This window comes from Microcebus murinus, chromosome 3 (genome assembly GCF_040939455.1).
Source record: "Microcebus murinus isolate Inina chromosome 3, M.murinus_Inina_mat1.0, whole genome shotgun sequence".
Taxonomy (NCBI): domain Eukaryota; kingdom Metazoa; phylum Chordata; class Mammalia; order Primates; family Cheirogaleidae; genus Microcebus; species Microcebus murinus.
Genome location: NC_134106.1, coordinates 38,472,005 through 38,489,098, shown reverse-complemented (window position 1 = coordinate 38,489,098; position 17,094 = coordinate 38,472,005). Strand labels below are relative to the sequence as shown.

The 17,094-nt window shown below is 54.4% G+C and overlaps 1 protein-coding gene across 4 annotated transcripts in view; it reads right to left on the bottom strand.

The window, feature by feature from the left end:
- Nucleotides 1–17,094, bottom strand: part of TTC7A (tetratricopeptide repeat domain 7A) — a 127,690-nt gene that overhangs the window by 86,205 nt on the left and 24,391 nt on the right. For all 4 annotated transcript variants that reach the window (XM_076000720.1, XM_012755756.2, XM_076000721.1 and 1 more), the window contains 2 exons: nucleotides 13,060–13,190; nucleotides 9,854–9,969 (listed from right to left, as the gene is read on the bottom strand). In XM_076000720.1, coding sequence (XP_075856835.1) covers nucleotides 9,854–9,969; nucleotides 13,060–13,190 — 247 coding nt within the window. The remainder of the gene's footprint in view (nucleotides 1–9,853; nucleotides 9,970–13,059; nucleotides 13,191–17,094) is intronic.

Genomic DNA, 17,094 nt, shown 5'->3' with positions numbered 1-17,094 from the left:
TCAAACAAACTCTGGCCCAGAAATAGGCTGCGTGGGGAGACGCCAGGAAGTCGTTTATTCCAACTCAAGTAAGGCCTGACTGGGCAGGAACAGAAAGAGGTGTGGGTGTGGGGATGGATCAAGGACACAGCTTGTCTTGGGGCGGCCCAGGTGGGACGTGCTAGGGGCTGGCGAGCTCCTCCAGGCCCCTTGGCAGCAGCAGGCAGCGGTGCACGCTTTGCAAAGCCCTTCACCCCGTTCAGTCCTCGCAGCTTTTGATGAGGTCAGTGAGGCAGGCAGGCTCTGTCACCCCGCACCAGCAATGGGTGTGGCAGGTAGAAGGCACTAGAAAAATCATTGCTGAATAAATCAATCCCCAAGTGCCAATGGGAAAACTAAAGCCTGGGAGAAGCCTGTCCTTCCAGGCCACCACCTACCTAACGGCAGAATGGGCTTATGTCAGGCACGAACGGGCTCAGACTTCGTTCCCTTTTAACCCTGAGAAGACCTAGCACAGTTACGCTTCCCTCTCCTGGACATCTGGACTCCAGAGCTCCTAGGACCCAACTGACTTAGTCTTCACAAAGTGCCTACTGCGTACCAAGTACTGGTCTTCAGCCCCGTTCATAACAGGCACTCCACAAATATCGGGGGAAATGAATCAAGAGCCTGAACGAGTGAGTGGATATCTCGTTCACAGGCTGGCCCATGAGCTACGCTCCTCACTTACTCAGAGCTTAGCAAAGGGTTTTGCACATAGTAGGTGCTCAACAAATATTAAGGAGGGGGAATTGGTTTGATTTGAAATGGAGAATGAGAAACTGCATGGAGTTGATGTCTGAATCAGAGTGCGTGGACTTGACTGCTGAACAGACACAGACACATATGACCCTGACTAGAAGTCCCCATTTCAGGGCTGGCACCGCTAATTGTGCACGAGAGGTTTCCGGTCAGAGATCCAGAAGAACACAGACAGTTGGCAGATCCCAACAGCTGGAGGGTTGGAGCAGAGGACAAGGTTAGGTGAAGTTCACATGGTTACCAAGCTGTTCACTCCGGCCAGACCCGCATCCTGTTTCAAAAGCTAAAACGCTCCTGTTCACCCCAGCCCCAGAATAAGCCCCTGTGACACTCCCCTCGCACAGCACTGAGCACGTCCAGGGCTCTTTCCTCTTTAGTGAGGTGGGAGCTGGGACTGGGAAAATCAGGAGGTGCGTGCTAAAAATATATAAAGACTGGGCATTAAGAAAGGCTGGGATGGGCCTCACAGGTCACCCTGTACCCCAAAGCATGACATGGACTACCACAAGGCTGTCAGGACGGGCTTCACTGCTGGGTGACTCTGGCCCCTGAACCCCCGAGAACTGCTGCCCTCCCCCAGCCCTGCGAGAAGACAGAATTACTGTGGCCGAACACGCCACTCACGGGTCATACCCAGCAGGCTGGGCTTTCTAAGGTGCCTCCACTCCCTCTCTGACTCAGCACCTAGCTAGCAAGGCGGAGCATGTGCACCACCACCACACACACACACACACACACCCCACACGCGCGCGTGCACGTACACACACACACCATAGTACACATATCACAGAAAGGGACAGTGTTTTCACAGGCTTGGACATCCTGCCAAGCCCCGGGGAACTCCCTTAGAAAACACACACGCTCCCTTCTCTATTGTTTAGTTTTGGTACGGTGAGCACATGTTGCTCTAGTAATTAAAAAAAAAAATTTTTTTTTTTTAAAGGACAAACACAAAACATAGTCCACCTGGCTCAACACACGTGGCCCAGGCTCACTCCCAGCCCCGGGCAGAGAATGGGTTCTCCCGGGTCTAGGCAGAAGGAAGGAGGGAAAAAAAATCAACCCAAAGAGAAATGGCTCCTTGCCCACTCTGGTGAAGGGCAGAGTCAGCTCACGTTCTTATTCTTGGGAGATGCCCAGGTACTCGTCCTCGTGAGGTCAGAGCCAGTGACAGGGACAAGCAGCTTCCCTGGCATTGTATCACCTTCTCCCCTCCCCAGGCCCGTCTCTGCCTCACCCCAGTTGCTGCCTCATGCAAAGGAGAACGAAGCTCCTTTTTTGAGCCTCCCCTACAGCCAGGACCCCAGGCCCAGCTGCCACTGCTCCTCCCCAGAATATGCCGGAAAGGTGCCCCCTCCTGGCAGCCGGGGCTGCAGAGCTGCCTGGGCCGAGGCTCCAACCAGAGTCCACGGCTGCCCTCTGGTGGCCGCATAGGAAAGTGGAGCCCCCCTTCCCCTCCCCGCCCTGTGCATGGGGCCTCCCAATTCCTGCCGGTCCTTCCAGGCCAGTGCTTTCTGTTCTAGCTTAATTAGGAACGCTGGCATCAGCCACAGAGCAAGGGGCAGGAGTCATGGGGGGGGATTAACTGCCGGATCAATAGGGCAAGGCCCCTGGAAAAAATTAATGTCCCTCACACACTGCTTGAGTGAGTGGGCAGCAGCCTCAGACCCAGGCTTCCTGAGGTTCAGAGTAAGAGGGAAGCCTCTGGGCTCTCGCAAGCGCCACCCACTTAGCAGAGTGACCCACCCCACTGTGAGTTATGTCAGTGCTGGATCAGAGGGACAAGGTGGGACCCCGGGGAGCAGGCACTGCTATGGCCCTTAGGCCCCCCCATTCCAGCACTCTCGGGGCTGCAAATGAGCTCAGGCTCTCAAGTTCTGCCCGGAAGCAGGCGCCGCACTGGCCTCCCCTGAGCGGCACTCTGCACTGGCCCCACTCACCTGGCCCCATGGTGCACTGCTGCTCAGGTGCCTGGGGGCCACCCCTCCCAGGCAGCACCCCACCTCCCTGCCCTCTTTCCCTCCCTGGCACAGAGCCTGAACTTCACTGCTGGCCCCACGTGGGATGCAAGAGGGGGACCCCACCCTGTTCTGAGCTCTAACCCCAGAGTGCGGGGGTGGGGGGGAGTGGTGTGCCTGGCACCCACTGGGCACCCAGAGGCCAATGGGAAACGAACTGTGGGCGGCTCTTCTCTGGCTTTCTCACCTCAGCCCTGGTCCCCTGATGCACGAAGAGCTCACAGAGCACTGGGACAGGTTTCTCCCTCCTTCCTAAACACCCCAAGAGCCCAGTAGGGCAGGAGTTGAACTTTACAGGGAGGAAGCAGCTCTGCAGCCCTTTCTAAGAGTTTTCCCAGCTGCCCTGGAGAAGACGACCCAATCAGGTATCTGGGTCTCAATCCACCCCTGAACTTCTGCTCCTAGCACCTTGAGCTGAGACAGTGGTTCTCAACGGGGGACTATTTCACCCTCAAACCTCCTGCCACCAAGGACGTTTGTCAACATCTGGAGCCGTTTTTGGTTGTCACACCTGGGGGGAGGGATGCTACTGGCATCCAGTGGGTAGAAGCCTGAGATGTTGCTAAAACCCACAATGTATAGGACAGCCCCCCAAAATGAAGAGCTGTCGGGCTCAAAATATCAACAGCGCTGAGGCTGAGAAACCCTGGGCTAAGTTGACTTTATACTATATTTAACTTCCTAACAATAACAACAAATGTATAAGAAAAATATTGGAACTGGTGATTCGTCTAAGAGGATAAAACTTTGACCAAAGGACAATAATACAACTACAAACGCTCACTGGTATGGCGCTGTGGCGGCAGGCGGCCTGCTGGGGCTGGGGCCACGCGCTGAGCAAGGCCGTGGGCCATCACGCAGACCCGGGCTCAGCCCAGACGCACGCGCTCTACCACCTCTTAGCCCTGAGACTTTGGGCAGTTATAACCTCTGCCTTTCTCAGTAAAATGGGGGTGGCATGGGGATGGCACTGGTTTCTGTCTCACGGGACACACAGAGGCATTAGCATTCTGCCTGGTGTTCAGAAAGCACTCAACAAACATGAGCTGCTACCATGAGGAAGGGGCACAGAAACGATTTACAGTCCAGCCAGGCACGCAGCCCTGCAGCCCTGCTTGAAGTACCTCTGTCACACCCCAGGGCCACCTCTGGGCTGGACGTGGCCCCAGCAAACAGACAGAGGAACTGAGTAACTGCCACGTGTCCTGGGGACTGCTACTCACACGCAGACTTTAGACTGCTTGGGCTGTTTACTTGGAAAGACATGATGATTCAATTTCCATTCCTCTTCGCCTGGTGAGGCCGGGCCAGGGCGGGGCCGCACCCTGGCTGTGGGGACTGCAACGTGTGCGTCAGGGGCGGAGGGAGGGGCCAGAGAGGCAGGGACAGAAAGGTGACGGAACAGCTTGGGCTTCCCTAGAGGGCTGGTGAACGCCTCTGCCGCTGCTGGGACAGCCACACACACACACACACACACACACACACACACACACACACACACACAAAGACACACAGACCTACACACACACCCAACACACACAGGCCTACACACACACACACCAACACACATAGACCTACACACACACCCCCAACACACACAGACCTACACATACACACCCAACACTCACACACAGACCTACACACACACAAGGACCTACACACACAGACCTACACACACAGACACACCCAACACACGCACACAGACCTACACACACACACAGACCTACGCACACACACACAGACCTACACACACACCCAACACACACACAGACGTGCACACACACACCCCCAACACACACACACAGACCTACACACACACACACAGATCTACACATATACACACACAGACCTACACACACACACACAGCCCCCCACACACACAGCCCCACAGGTACACGCACAGCCAGGTGTGCAGAATGCAGATGGGAGGAACCAGGCCCTGAGGGGGGACCACCTGCAGGAAGAGGAGCCAACCTTTGAGAACAGTGATTCAGGGTCCTGGAAGGGCAAAACGAGCCCTGAGTCAGTGCTCCCAGCCATCTCGGGGCCCTGCCTTTCCCCCCCCACTTGCCCTTCCACACCCAAAACGTTGGAAATGCCACGGGTATCTAGGCCACTCTGACCTGGAGCCAGAACCCAGTGGGTAAGCCTGGCCAAGCGACTCAGTCTCCTCAAGCCTCCATCTCCTCACTAGGGAAGTGGCTCACTGGCCTTCTTGCCAGAGCACTGTATGGTGGCACACGGCCTGGCCCGGCAGGCCACCAGCGTGTGACCACACTGCTCTCCCTCCCTCCTGGCTGTCCCTGATGTCCACCTTGACCTCATTACACCTGCAGAAAATGCAGCTGTGGGAGAGGGAGCAGGCGCCCCCAGAAGAGGCGGTGGGGGGCCCTCTGCGGAGAGGAGGGAGCTAACAGCGGAGGTCTGTCCTTCCTCCAGGTGTTTTGCACCCCTCCTCTCGCACCCAACCCTCACACCCCAGGACGCAGGGCCAACAGAAGCCCCATCTTAGAGGGGAGGAAGCCCAGCTATCGGGGTGGAGGAGGGCCTTGCTCAGGGCCGCAGAGTGGCCTCTAAGCCCCAGGCCCCACCCTGACTTACTCCACATGGCAAGGGCACCCACCAATGTGCACACCGGAAGTTGAGACACGGCGCCAGCTGAGCGCAACCATCCTCAGGGGAACTGACACTAGGCAGGGAACACCTCGAGGGTGGCAGCAGGGTCTCAGCAACAGGATTTCCGCCGTGGGCAGTGTAGCCTAGTAGTTATGAGCACCAGCTCCAAAAGTCAGCCGGGCCCTCCACACATGATCCTGGCTCCGCCCAGGACAGGTCACCTTTGTCCTCTGTGCCTTCATTTCCTATCTGTGAAGCAGGGATGCTGACTGTGGTCCCCACCTCAGAGGGCTGTTGTGAGGACTAGCACACACAGGCAAGCAGAGCACTCAACAAGTGCCTGGTGCGAACCTAGCACTTCATAAGTACATGCATTATTAGAATGAATATTGTTAAATGAATGAATGAACAAGACAGAATAATGAAATTAGAACTCTCCCTTCCCCACAAAATCTACCCCATGGGGCTCCAATATAAAAAGCTGCACCTCTGCCCTTTGTACCTACGAGGGTCCTTGGGAGAGACTCTCTAAACTCTGTAGGGCAGGAGTCAGCAAGCTGTTTTTTGTAAAGGGCAAATAAAAACAGCAAATATCATAGTTTGCTAGAAGGTCTCAAGCACAACCACTCAGCTCTGTGCTGGGACAATGAATGGGTGTGGCCATGTTCTAATAAAAGTTTATTTGCAAAATCAGGCTGCAGCCCACCTAGATACACAGGGTCAGCTTCCTCAGGTTCACACTGAGCTTCATAAGGTATGATCAGCCTTAGACTAATGACCCCTGCCCTCCTTCCAGATCTTTGCAGGCAGGTAGCTGAGGGCAGCATTTTTCCCGTAGCCCAGATCTGCCCCCGGGAGCTCACGACTGGCAGAAGGAGGGGTTTTCCCAGGGGAGGGGGCTCCCGCCAGCAGCCCTGGACACAGTTTGCACTCTGGGCACAAGGGTGACAGTGGTCTCCAGCTACAGCTGCCTGGGCAATAAAAACAGGAACCAGCCCTCTGGGCCACTATCTCTCTGAAACCAGAGTTCAGCAACTGAAAAACGACCAAAACGCAGGTGGCAGAGGTGGAGCAAGGTGGCCATGCTCCTCAGCACAGTGGCCAACCGCTAGGCCCCACCTCCACGGCCACAGGTGCTCTGAGGAGCCGGGCTCCAGAGCCAGCCCCACCCTTGGCCTTTGGGGGTCAGCTGCCTCGGCTCTCCCAGCCTCCACATCCACATGTCCCAAGCAAGGACACTGCCGCCTCCCTGGCCTAGCACTCAAGAAATTTTTTAAAAACCCAAAAGGTGTAAAGTTCACGTTTGGACCAGAGCCTGCCCAGCTGTGGCCTGCACAAAAAATAATAAAAATAAATGATAATGCTGGCTTTGATTTTCTAAGCAGCTGTGATGAGTCAAGTGTCCTGGTAGGTGTCCACGTATGATCTGATGCCCACAGTGATGCCGTGAGGGGGCATGGTCCTCACCTGCACTGTACAGGGAAGGGAAGCAGGGCTTCAGAGTGCTCAAGGGACTTGCCCACGGACACACAGGCTTCCCGCAGCAGGGCCGGGGTCACTCCGAGGTGACCTGGCTCCACTCTCCTGCGCTGTCAGGCACGAGAGAGCAGGGAGGCAGCCTGTCTCCTGGTTGAGACCCTTCCACCCTATTCCTGCCATTTGAAGACACGGATTCGTGCAGTGGCCCCCACCCCTCGCCCCAGCCAACAGGAAGGGCAGAGTGGAGGGAGTCAGAAGAGGGCACAGGCCTTCCCTAGGCCCAAGCCCACCTGCCTGCTACGTCATCACAGCCACCTCTGTGCCCAGGAGTGGCCTCACCTTTGCATACTCCGTATTCTGGGCAAGCGACTGCACTTCCTTCTCTTCTAGGCAGTTAAGGACTTAAGCTCAGTGCTGCTGGGTTGGACAGGGATGCCCACTGGATGGAAAAGCTGCCTAGGCCAGACACCCTGTGCTGCAGTCACACTGCTCCCTCTCGGGCCCAGAGCACCCGGAGCCCACATCACCCCATGTCAAGCCGACTCTGTAAAACTTCATGTGCCCCGGAGACTCACTACCTTCCTTCATGCTCACTCAGCTTCCTGTTCTAAAGGGACTGAGGAGTCTTTAACCCACTGTTTCACAAATTTATTTGGCCACGGCTCCTCCTCTACAGATCCCCACATCCCAGATTCGGCCTCACGCACCTCTGCAGCCCATCCTGACTCCTCCCTCTCTGTGCTTCTCCCCTGCCGCCTTGGGGCCCAGCTCCAGCCTGACCTGCCACAGTCAAAGCGTGCCCGTGTCCACCACACCCTGAGCCCACCTGTAGGCGTGAGCGCAGCCACCTTGCCCTCAACCCCCATGGCTAGCAACTTGGTGAGGAGGAGAGACCGAGCAGGAAGATGAAAGAGCCTCACAGCCCAGTCCTTTCGGAAAAAGCAAGCAAGATACAAGCAGCATCTACTATGGGGTAACATGTTGTTTTAAAAAAGAAAACAATATATCTGCAAATCTACACATAGAAAAACATGAAAGACATACCTCAAAATGTTAGTAGTGATTATCTGAAGCAGGTAGTCAGCAAATGTTTTCTGCAAAGGGCCAGAGAGTGGCTGAAGGTTGCATCACTCACCAATGGCCAATGACTTAATCATGCCTACATAACGAAGTATCCAGAAAACCACAGCGTTTGAAGAGCTTCTGGGCTGCTGAACACACGGAAGGTGCACACCCGGAGGGGGCAGGACCCCTCTGCACTCCCCCACACACCTTGTTCCACGCATCTCTTCCACCTGGCTGTTCCTGCGTTGTACCCTTTTATAATGCACTAGTGATCTATTAAACTGTAATCAAACTGCTTTCCTGGGTTCCATGAGCTGCTCTGGCAAACTACTGAACCTGAGAAGGGGTCATGGGAACCTCTGATTTGTGCCCAAGCTGGACGGAAGCTGTGATGACCTGAGGACCTACTGCTTGCGATGAGTGTCTGAGGTGGGGGAGGGAGTCTAGTGGGACTGAGCCTGTGGGGTCTGTGCTAACTCCCCCAGCGTCGGAAGTGAGCTGAACTGTAGGACACCCAGCTGTGTTGGAGAATTGGTTGTGAGTGGGGGAAACCCACACATTTGGTCACAGAAGTGGCCCGTGTTGTGTTGAAAGTATAGAGGAGGCAAAAACAGTAAGTTTGTTTTTCCTACTAAACAGGTACCATGTGCAAGAATCATCTACCCAAAAACAGGTTAAAGGAAAGGAATGAATAAAGTGAAATTTAACAAAATAAATCATACCAAAAACGACACACGGGCTCCAGAGGATTCCAGGCAGTCAGTGAAAGGAAAGCCATGTGCTCCCGGCCCCGGGTCTCCTTGCCAGGGAGGAGGAGGTAGCAGCCGCGTGGCCGAGGTGAGGTGTGACAGCCACCCTCGGGCACTGGCTACACGTGGCACTCGAGCCCCCCTCTCGCCAGTGACATCCTGCAGCCCGGCCCGTGGTGTCTGCACAGGACTGTGCTGATGCAGAGGAGGGAGCTGAGGGGCCCAAAGTCTCTGCTGCAGAGACAGGCAGGGAACCCCAGCCCCTGCCGGGGGTCTCCGGACTGGCAGAGGCATCTCCCGCAGACAGGGCTGAGCACCCACAGAGCCGCCTTGGAGCCACTCTCACCTGCAGCGCGCATTCCTGATCTCGCAGCTTCTCTCTCCCTCACCACCGCCACCCAACACACCGTGAAGCAACCACTCCTGGCCTGGCAGCCACCGCCGGCCGCCCCTGCGCTATTCTCAGAGAGGGGCCCTGCTTCCCCCAGGAGCAAACGCCTAACGGAGGCATTCCAGGCACCACAGGCAGGTGAGTTTTCCCAGGGGCCCTTGAGACAACGAACAGGAAGACAAGCTTTTACGCCACCTCATCAGCATGGACAGTCGCAGCCCCCAATGGTGCCAGGCCTTTATTTTCACTACACTTCCCTTCACGCCACCATCCCTTGAAAGCTGGAATGAGCGGGAATCAGCCTTTGCATTTGATTTCTGGGGAACCTGAAGCTCAGAGAAACGAAATGACTTTACCCACACTGCAGATGACAGCGAACACAGCCAGACTAGCACCCCACTGCCTGCTCACTGTCCTCTGCTCTTCCGACATCACCTCCCAAGCACCCAGGCTCCCGGCACTCCCCCCTCTCTCAAGAAACCGCGCCCGTTTCTCTTCTCAGCACTTTCCCCAAGCAGGCGCAGGCTTTATGGCTTCAGCAGCTTCCTGAAGCTTGGCGCTTCCAAGCCAGCGCGCCTCCGCACACCTCCGTCTGGCAAGACGTGACATGAGCCAGCCCCACTCGATCCTCTCCCGCCCGAGAGCACGCGTGCAGGCACACACGCCAGAGGAGCCGAACACCATCCTTAAGGCCATGTCAGAAGCCGTGGACCAGAGAGAAACGTCCAGGTCCCGCTCGACTGCCAGCAACCTACCCCTTCTTCAGGTTTTTCACGTAGGCGCTCTGCAGGGCGGCTTCCAGGAAGTAGGTGAGCTCGTAGTCAACCGGGGGAGAGCCTTTCAGATGCCTCGATGTGATGCTATTTGTGGTCTGGGAAGGGGAACAGAGAGAGAGCCACTGTCTCAAAGGTCTGAGGCAGAGGGGCCGGGAGCAAGGATCACTCCAGCTGGAGGACGTGGCCTGTCACCATCCCAGTCCCAGCCTGGGGTACGTGGTGCAATTCTTTATAATATGTCTGAGGCACTCCCCATTCAAACGCTGGATGCCTACAAGCCCCATGTCTAAAATTATTTATTCAATAATCCCAGAGCTTTATATTCATTAACTCATTTAGTCCTTATAGCAACTATATCAGGTAGGAACGGTCATCATGCCCATTTCACAGATGAGAACACTGAGGTGCAGAGAGGCTCTCTTCCTGCCCTGAGGTCACTCAGGTTGTGGGTGGTGGAGCCAGGTGGTCAGGCTCGAATCTATACTCTTACCCTCCGTGCCGAGCACTCGTTCTTCAACCGGACAGTGCTGGCTGCCTGAGCATGCGGTAGGAAACCACCTCCCATAGCACCACTTTCCTGCTCTCCTGCATGCGTGCAAACCTCATCTCCCCCCAGACTTTACTCCCACAGGGCAGGGGCTCTGTCTCCTGATCCCACTGCTGTCCACACCCCCATTTCCACCCCAGGTAAGGAAAGAGAGGGACGAGAAAGCTTATGAAATAGCCACAGAAAGCCAACATCTTTAAACCTCACAACGGCCCTAGAAGGCTGGTTTTGTCTGCATTTTATAGAAGAAAAAAACCGAGGCTCAGAAAGTGCCTAAGGTCACAAAGTCTAGACAGCTACAGATTCCAGGCTATTGCTACTACTTACTTACTGGTCCATTCATTCCACAAACATTTGAGTGCCTACTATATGCCAGGCACTGCACTATCCCTGTCATGCAAGCATGGAATGTCAGAACTCCCCAAGGGCTGAGACTCTTGGTTCCAGGAAAAGCTGAGGAACAATTACATTTTGCACTGAGCTGTCTCTTAAGCCTCAGTGCTAACAGGGTCGCCCAGCCCCATTCAGACAGGCCTGCCTTCGGTATGCTACCTCCCTTGTCTGATTGAGAGAAAAAAAAAATCAGTGAGCCATCCATCCACCTTATCTTTCAGAAATCGAAGTAGATTTAAGAGAGGTTCTTAGAATCTCAGAGGCCGGGGCTGGGTCTCAGGAGGGATGCACAGCATTTCAGAGAATGCACAGGGTTCAATGGCCTGCCCTCCCTCCACTAGGGATAGCCGGGCATTGGGCCCACGTGTCTGCCCATGGCCACCAGGCACTGATTCCGGCCTGGACACTCTTATAGCTCAACACCTTCATCTCCTCTGAAAAGACCAAAGCCTCAGCTTCCAGCTGAGAAGCAGACTTTATCTTCTTCATGAAAGTTTCCCCCGAAGCACACGCAACGCAGAGGAGAGGAGCTCCTAAAACGCTGCTGTCTGGCAATGACCAGCTGACCTTGGTGGAGGTCAACTCAAGCATGCCATGTCTCCCAGTGGCCTCGGCCAGGGAACGGGCACTCGAGCCCCTCAACCCCTTCACCTTTCCTCGCGGAGTCCAATCAAGCAGAGGGACCCTGGGGCAGTGGCTCCTACTGGGGGGTGATTTTGCCCTCAGGGGACATTTGGCAGTATCTGGAGATATTTATCGTTGTCACAAATTGGGTGCGGGGGCGCTGGTGGCAGCTAGCAGTTGGAGGCCAGGGATGCTAAACAGCCCACACCACACAAGGCAGCAGCCACAATAAAGAATCCTCTGCCCCAAACGTCAGCGGTGCTGCGGTTGAGGATCCCTGCTCTGGGGACGTGGCCTGGCCTGAGGTGGACGCCTCCAACAAGGGCCCGTCACAACCACGGGTGCTGGGCTGACACTCTGTCATGTGCCAAAGTAGGTGAGGAGCAAGTGTCTCCTGGGCTCTAATTCTCCCAGCTCATGATCACTTCCGCCTTCAGGGTACCAAGCCCGTCTGCTCTGCTATGGGACCGAGTCTAACACCCTGAAACATCTACTAAACAGAATGCCTCAGCACCACCCCCGGGGTGTCCCCCACGAGTACTCAGAGCCGCACTCCCTGGGTTCAGTCCTGCCAATGTCACTCATTACCTGTATGAACTCCAGTAAGCTACTTAACTCCTCTCCAAACCTGAGTCTTCTTATTTGTAAATGGGAATAACGACAGTACCTATTTCACCCTGTCCGTGTCTGTAAATTACAGAACGAGTGTAAAGCACTCAGAGTAGTGCCCGACACCCAAACAGGCAGTCAGCAAATGCTAGCAGCATCTCCACCGAATGTAGGTGCCTGTCCCCCTCGCAGTAAACCAACAAACAGCCCCTTGGAAGGGAGAGGACTGGGAGGCTCACCCGGAACACTACTAACACGCAGGCCACCATGGGGAGCGCAGAGACGAGGGACTGAGACCTGCCACAGCCCTGCTGGCCAGCTTGTTGCTGGCCTCCCAAAGGCTTGGGGAATGGGCCCCGAGACCTCCCTAGGGGACCCAGCAAGGAGCTTCTGGAACATCAAGAGCAGGGAAGGACGTCTAACTGCAGGAACCAGCCCGACTCTGCGTCTTCCAAGGGTAGAGTGGGGAGCAAATGATTTACTCTCCCTAAACCTCGTCTCTCAAACAGGGAGAGACACATGCCCACTTCAGAGGGCTGTTGAGAGGAGCAAGCACGTTAACAAATACAAACAGGGTTTGGTTGTATAAGGTGAGTTCACCAAGGACTTCCTCATGCCCCACAGATGGCACGGAATCATTTGTTTATCAAAACTATTTTCTGTGTAATGAACTTGCTGTTGGTAGGTAAAAAAAAAAAAAGAAAGAAAAAGAAATATATTTTTTATAAATAAAATTTAGAAAAAGAAATAAGAAAATAAAATTAAAAAAAAAACACAACTACTTTCTGGCACTAAACAGTCTTATTCCAACAGAATCAGTATACCATAATGGGTTTTCCAACCGATGAAGTAGAGGGTTTTCAGGGGGCGGGAGGCGGGGGACGCCTTTTCCTAGTTTGCACAAGGGTGACCCAGGGCTCGGTGGGGGCCTGTAGATGCAGGTGCTGGACAGACGGCAGCAGGTGCTGGACAGACGGCAGCAGCTGCCATGGCCTTGTGACTCCCAGCTCACCTTCTCCAACTCCTGCAGGAACACCTGAGCGATCCAGGAGGCCCTCTCGAAACAGGCGATCACTTCCTCCTCCCTCTCGGTCAGGCGGCAGCGCGAGGCGATGGAGCTGGGCAGGCGCTCCAGGGAGAGGCCTGCGGGAGGAAGAGCGGCTCACACCTGCCCTGCTCAGGCCCCAGCGCCAGGCCCTTCCCACGGGCCGGGTGGGCTCCTCTGAGGGGACACACGCTCCGGAGCAGCCAGTGGGAGGTGAGGTCTGCGGAGGGGAGGGAGGAAGCTGAAGCAACGGTGGTATTAGCGGTGGCTGAGAGCAAGCAGTGGCCAACGGAAGGCACCCCGGCCCCACGCGGGGAACCACACCACGCCACCCCCAGTCCAACTCCCTGGGAAAGCCATTCCTGAACCTCCTTCCAGGTGTTAGAGAAGAAACATCCACGCTCCAGGTGCTGACCACTTTCCATGCTGCACTGCGGTCTGGCAGCCCTTCTCTCCCCCACTAGTGAAAGCTCTAGGCGGGCAAAGGTGAGCCTTTTTGGGTGGCCACAGTCCCCAGCACAGCACCCCACACAGCAGGTGCTCGAGTCACACAGCATTTTATAGGAGCCCTTCCCGTGGAGCCAAACCGTTTCTACCTCGCCTGAGTCACCTGCGGTCGGGTCTCACCTGCCTGCAGCAGACACCTGCAGGTTTCGCCTCCCGGACACCCACTCGCCATCTTTCAGCATTGGCACCTCACTTTCCCTCTGACCAACCCTCCTGCATCACAGCCGATCACAAAGGCCACACTGACTGGCCAAGAGTGAGCACACAGCCCCATCTCGGCAACAAGACCAGTCTCGGAACTGCTACTCTTTCCGCCGGGTTGGCGAGCTGGCCCCCAGGTCTGCCTGGGAGTGTTAGGGAAAGCCTGCCTTCACATGACGTCTACACAGTGTGACTGCAGATAACACTGCGGAACTGCACACTTAAAAATGGTTAAGATGGTAAAAATTTTGTTATGTGGTTTTTTAAAACAGTCAAAAATTTCTAAAATATTAATAAAATAAGAGCATAGTTCCAAGACCAAAAAAAAAAAAATTCTGTAAGAAACAAGGGAAAGCATTGTTAGACTCACTAGAAATGAATGCTGTCAAGAATAACTATATTTGTGGCAGGTTTTTTTTTTTTTTAAGGACAGAAAAAACACTGAATAACCCTTACTCATGGAAAAAAATGAAGTGCACACACAGACTAAAGATGAGACATGACGGAAAAGATTCCTAAAGACATTGTCTGAGCACCTAGATTCAGCCTTGCCTGAAGCCCTACCCCCTGAAACTTCCCAGTGTATGAGCCAATAAACACCCCCAGGCACACCTTCTTTCTTTTCTCTTTTCTTTTCCTTCCTTCCTCCCTTCCTTCCTTTTTGGTCAAAGTGAGTTTGATTTGTGTTTCTGTCACTTGCAGCTAACACGGACCTGACTAGAGTGTGCTGTCCTTCTGGACTGTCGGTCCCAATGGGCAGAAACCGTGTCCATCTTGTCTTTGTGCCCGTGTGGCACTTTACATGCAGTAAGCGCTCAAGACGGGCTGACTGAGGCAATGTATAATGGTATAACCCTCATTATGTCCTACTCTACGTGCCCCGACACCCACCTGACACCCAAGTCCTTGACATTCACCACCTCCCCTCCTCCTCCTCCTACTGCCTTACCGCTCACCTCTTGAGTGGATGATCACGGCAGCCTCCCAGCTGGCCTCCCTGCCTCCAATCTCACTCCACTCCAGTCCCCAGGGGGTCCGTACCAGGGTCTCTAGGCCCACCCTGTCACCCCCAGCCTCAACTCCCACCCCACCCACCACATCCACCCCAACCTCCAGCTCCCCTCTGCTGGGTTGGGGGCTGCCTTCCTGACTTGCTCAAGTTGCTCCTCCCCCCTGGAGTGTACCCTCCCCACCAAGTCCTCCCCAAAATCACCACTCACCCTCTGACCCACTCCTCTGGGACACCCTTCCTGATATTCCTGGTATGACCAACCACTCGCTCCTTTGAGCTCCAGTCTACACACAGTCCTGTGTCCTCATTTCTTCACACATTTCCCCCACAGACTGCAGTCTCCTTCCAGGCATCAACCTGACCGTGTTCACCTTTCACACCTGGCACACAGTAGGTACCGCACAAGCACTGGCTGGCAGGAACCACAAGCCTGATCATGCCTGACAAAGTACAAAGTGCTCTGCAAATACAAAGTAAGGAATTATGATTGTTTTTCTTAGCTAGAGTCCAACGCAAACAGATTCAGTGACCTTGCCCTCTGCCAGGCTGGAGTGTGACTAAGTCCTGGGGAGTGACTAAAGGTCAGGTGTCTCAGCCTGGGGACAGGCAGGCACAGAACGTGAAGGCCTTTGCTCAACACAAAGATTCACGTTACCCGGGTCACCTGGCGTCACCGTGCCAAATGCCTGACGACCAGGAGGAAAGCCCTCACTGTGGAGGACTGCAGGGGAGGAGGAGCAGAGCAAGGATCAGGAGGCAGGCCGCAGCGCTCACGCTGAGCTGGGCCACCCCGCCTCCCTAGACGTGCAGGAAGGTGGACAAACATACAACTGCTCGGGGGCTGGCCCAGGAGACCAGCTGCAGATGGCAGAATACCACCAACTCCGGAAAGCACAGAGCGGGTCTGTTTTAACACGGCTGCCCTGTGGTCCCCAGAGACATGCGCTGTGGCTGGTTCCCTCCTGCCCCACCTCTGGGTCCAGCACCAGGAGGGGCGATGCCAGCTGCTGGGAGGTTCAAGCTGGCAACCCCAAGCCTCTGCTGGGCTGGCCACTGCAAAGTAGTGAATCCAGGAACGAGGGTCTGTGGGGCCTCCGCCTTCCCTGCGCTTCAGTTGTTTGTTCTTGCAGCAGGGGCCTCCCTACCATGCTTCCCTGAGAACTCCAAATCTCTTCCTCCCTGAAAGCCCAAAGCAAAGCCACCTCCCTCTGCAGCCCTCCCAGGGGCAGCTAAGCCTGCTTACCTCTGAACCATCAGAACATTTTGGCTGTCTCTCCCACGTGTGTGCCTTTTCCTGCACTGTCAACATCCTCCCTGCCCCTTTTGGGTTGATCTCTGCACCCCAGGGGGAGCCCGGGCCTAGTGTGTAGGCCGTGAGCGGAGCACTCACAGGTGAACAGCATATGCACACAAGCTAGGTGTAGAGCCGGAGGGGTTTCTCCTTCTCCATTTAAAGAATAGTTTGTGGAGAATTCATAAACAAATTGTAGTATTTTTATGCGATGGAATACTACTCAGAAAATTTTTTTAAAAAGAGAACTCTTAAATATACAATAACATGGATGAATTTCTCAGAAATTATATTGTGTAAAAGCAGCCAGACATCAAAAAGTACATGCTGTATGGTTTCATTTATATGACATTCAAAAAAAAAAAAAGCAAATGCATCTATATTAACAGGAAACAACTAGTGGTTGCCTGGGCTGACTTGGTGATCGGTTGGAAAAGGACCCACGGGAACTCTGTGTGACAGACATCTTCCACACCTTTATCAGGGTGCTGGTTACATGGGTGTTTACCCTAATCCAACTCATCATGTTATACAGTTAAGATTTGTGCATCTCACTGTTTAAAGGTTTATCTAAAAATGATGGAGATAATTCCTTTTTGAAGGAAGCGGTTATGATTCAGAGAAATGAAAGGTCAGAGTAGAGGTGGTCCTCTATAAAATCATTTCTAATCTACATAAAACCAAAAAGGTTCCTGGAGCTAGCAATGGCTTTTCCTAAGCAAAATCACAGTCCAGTCACCCAGTTCTGCCCATTACAGGGGCATATTTACCTTACATTTGTTCTCTGCATAATATGAAGGTCCATTTTCCTGTCTATAAACATCTGATTGGAAACCTACCCAGGGACTCCAACCCTTGGGTTCTTCACCCTGTGCCCTGTGAGCGCTTTTCTGCACCAGTAGCCAAACCACAACACCAGATCCAGGGTGGAGATAGGCTGCTCCCAAGTCCAGCCTCAAGGGCTCCAGGGACTGTAATGCAGCCCTGTGGG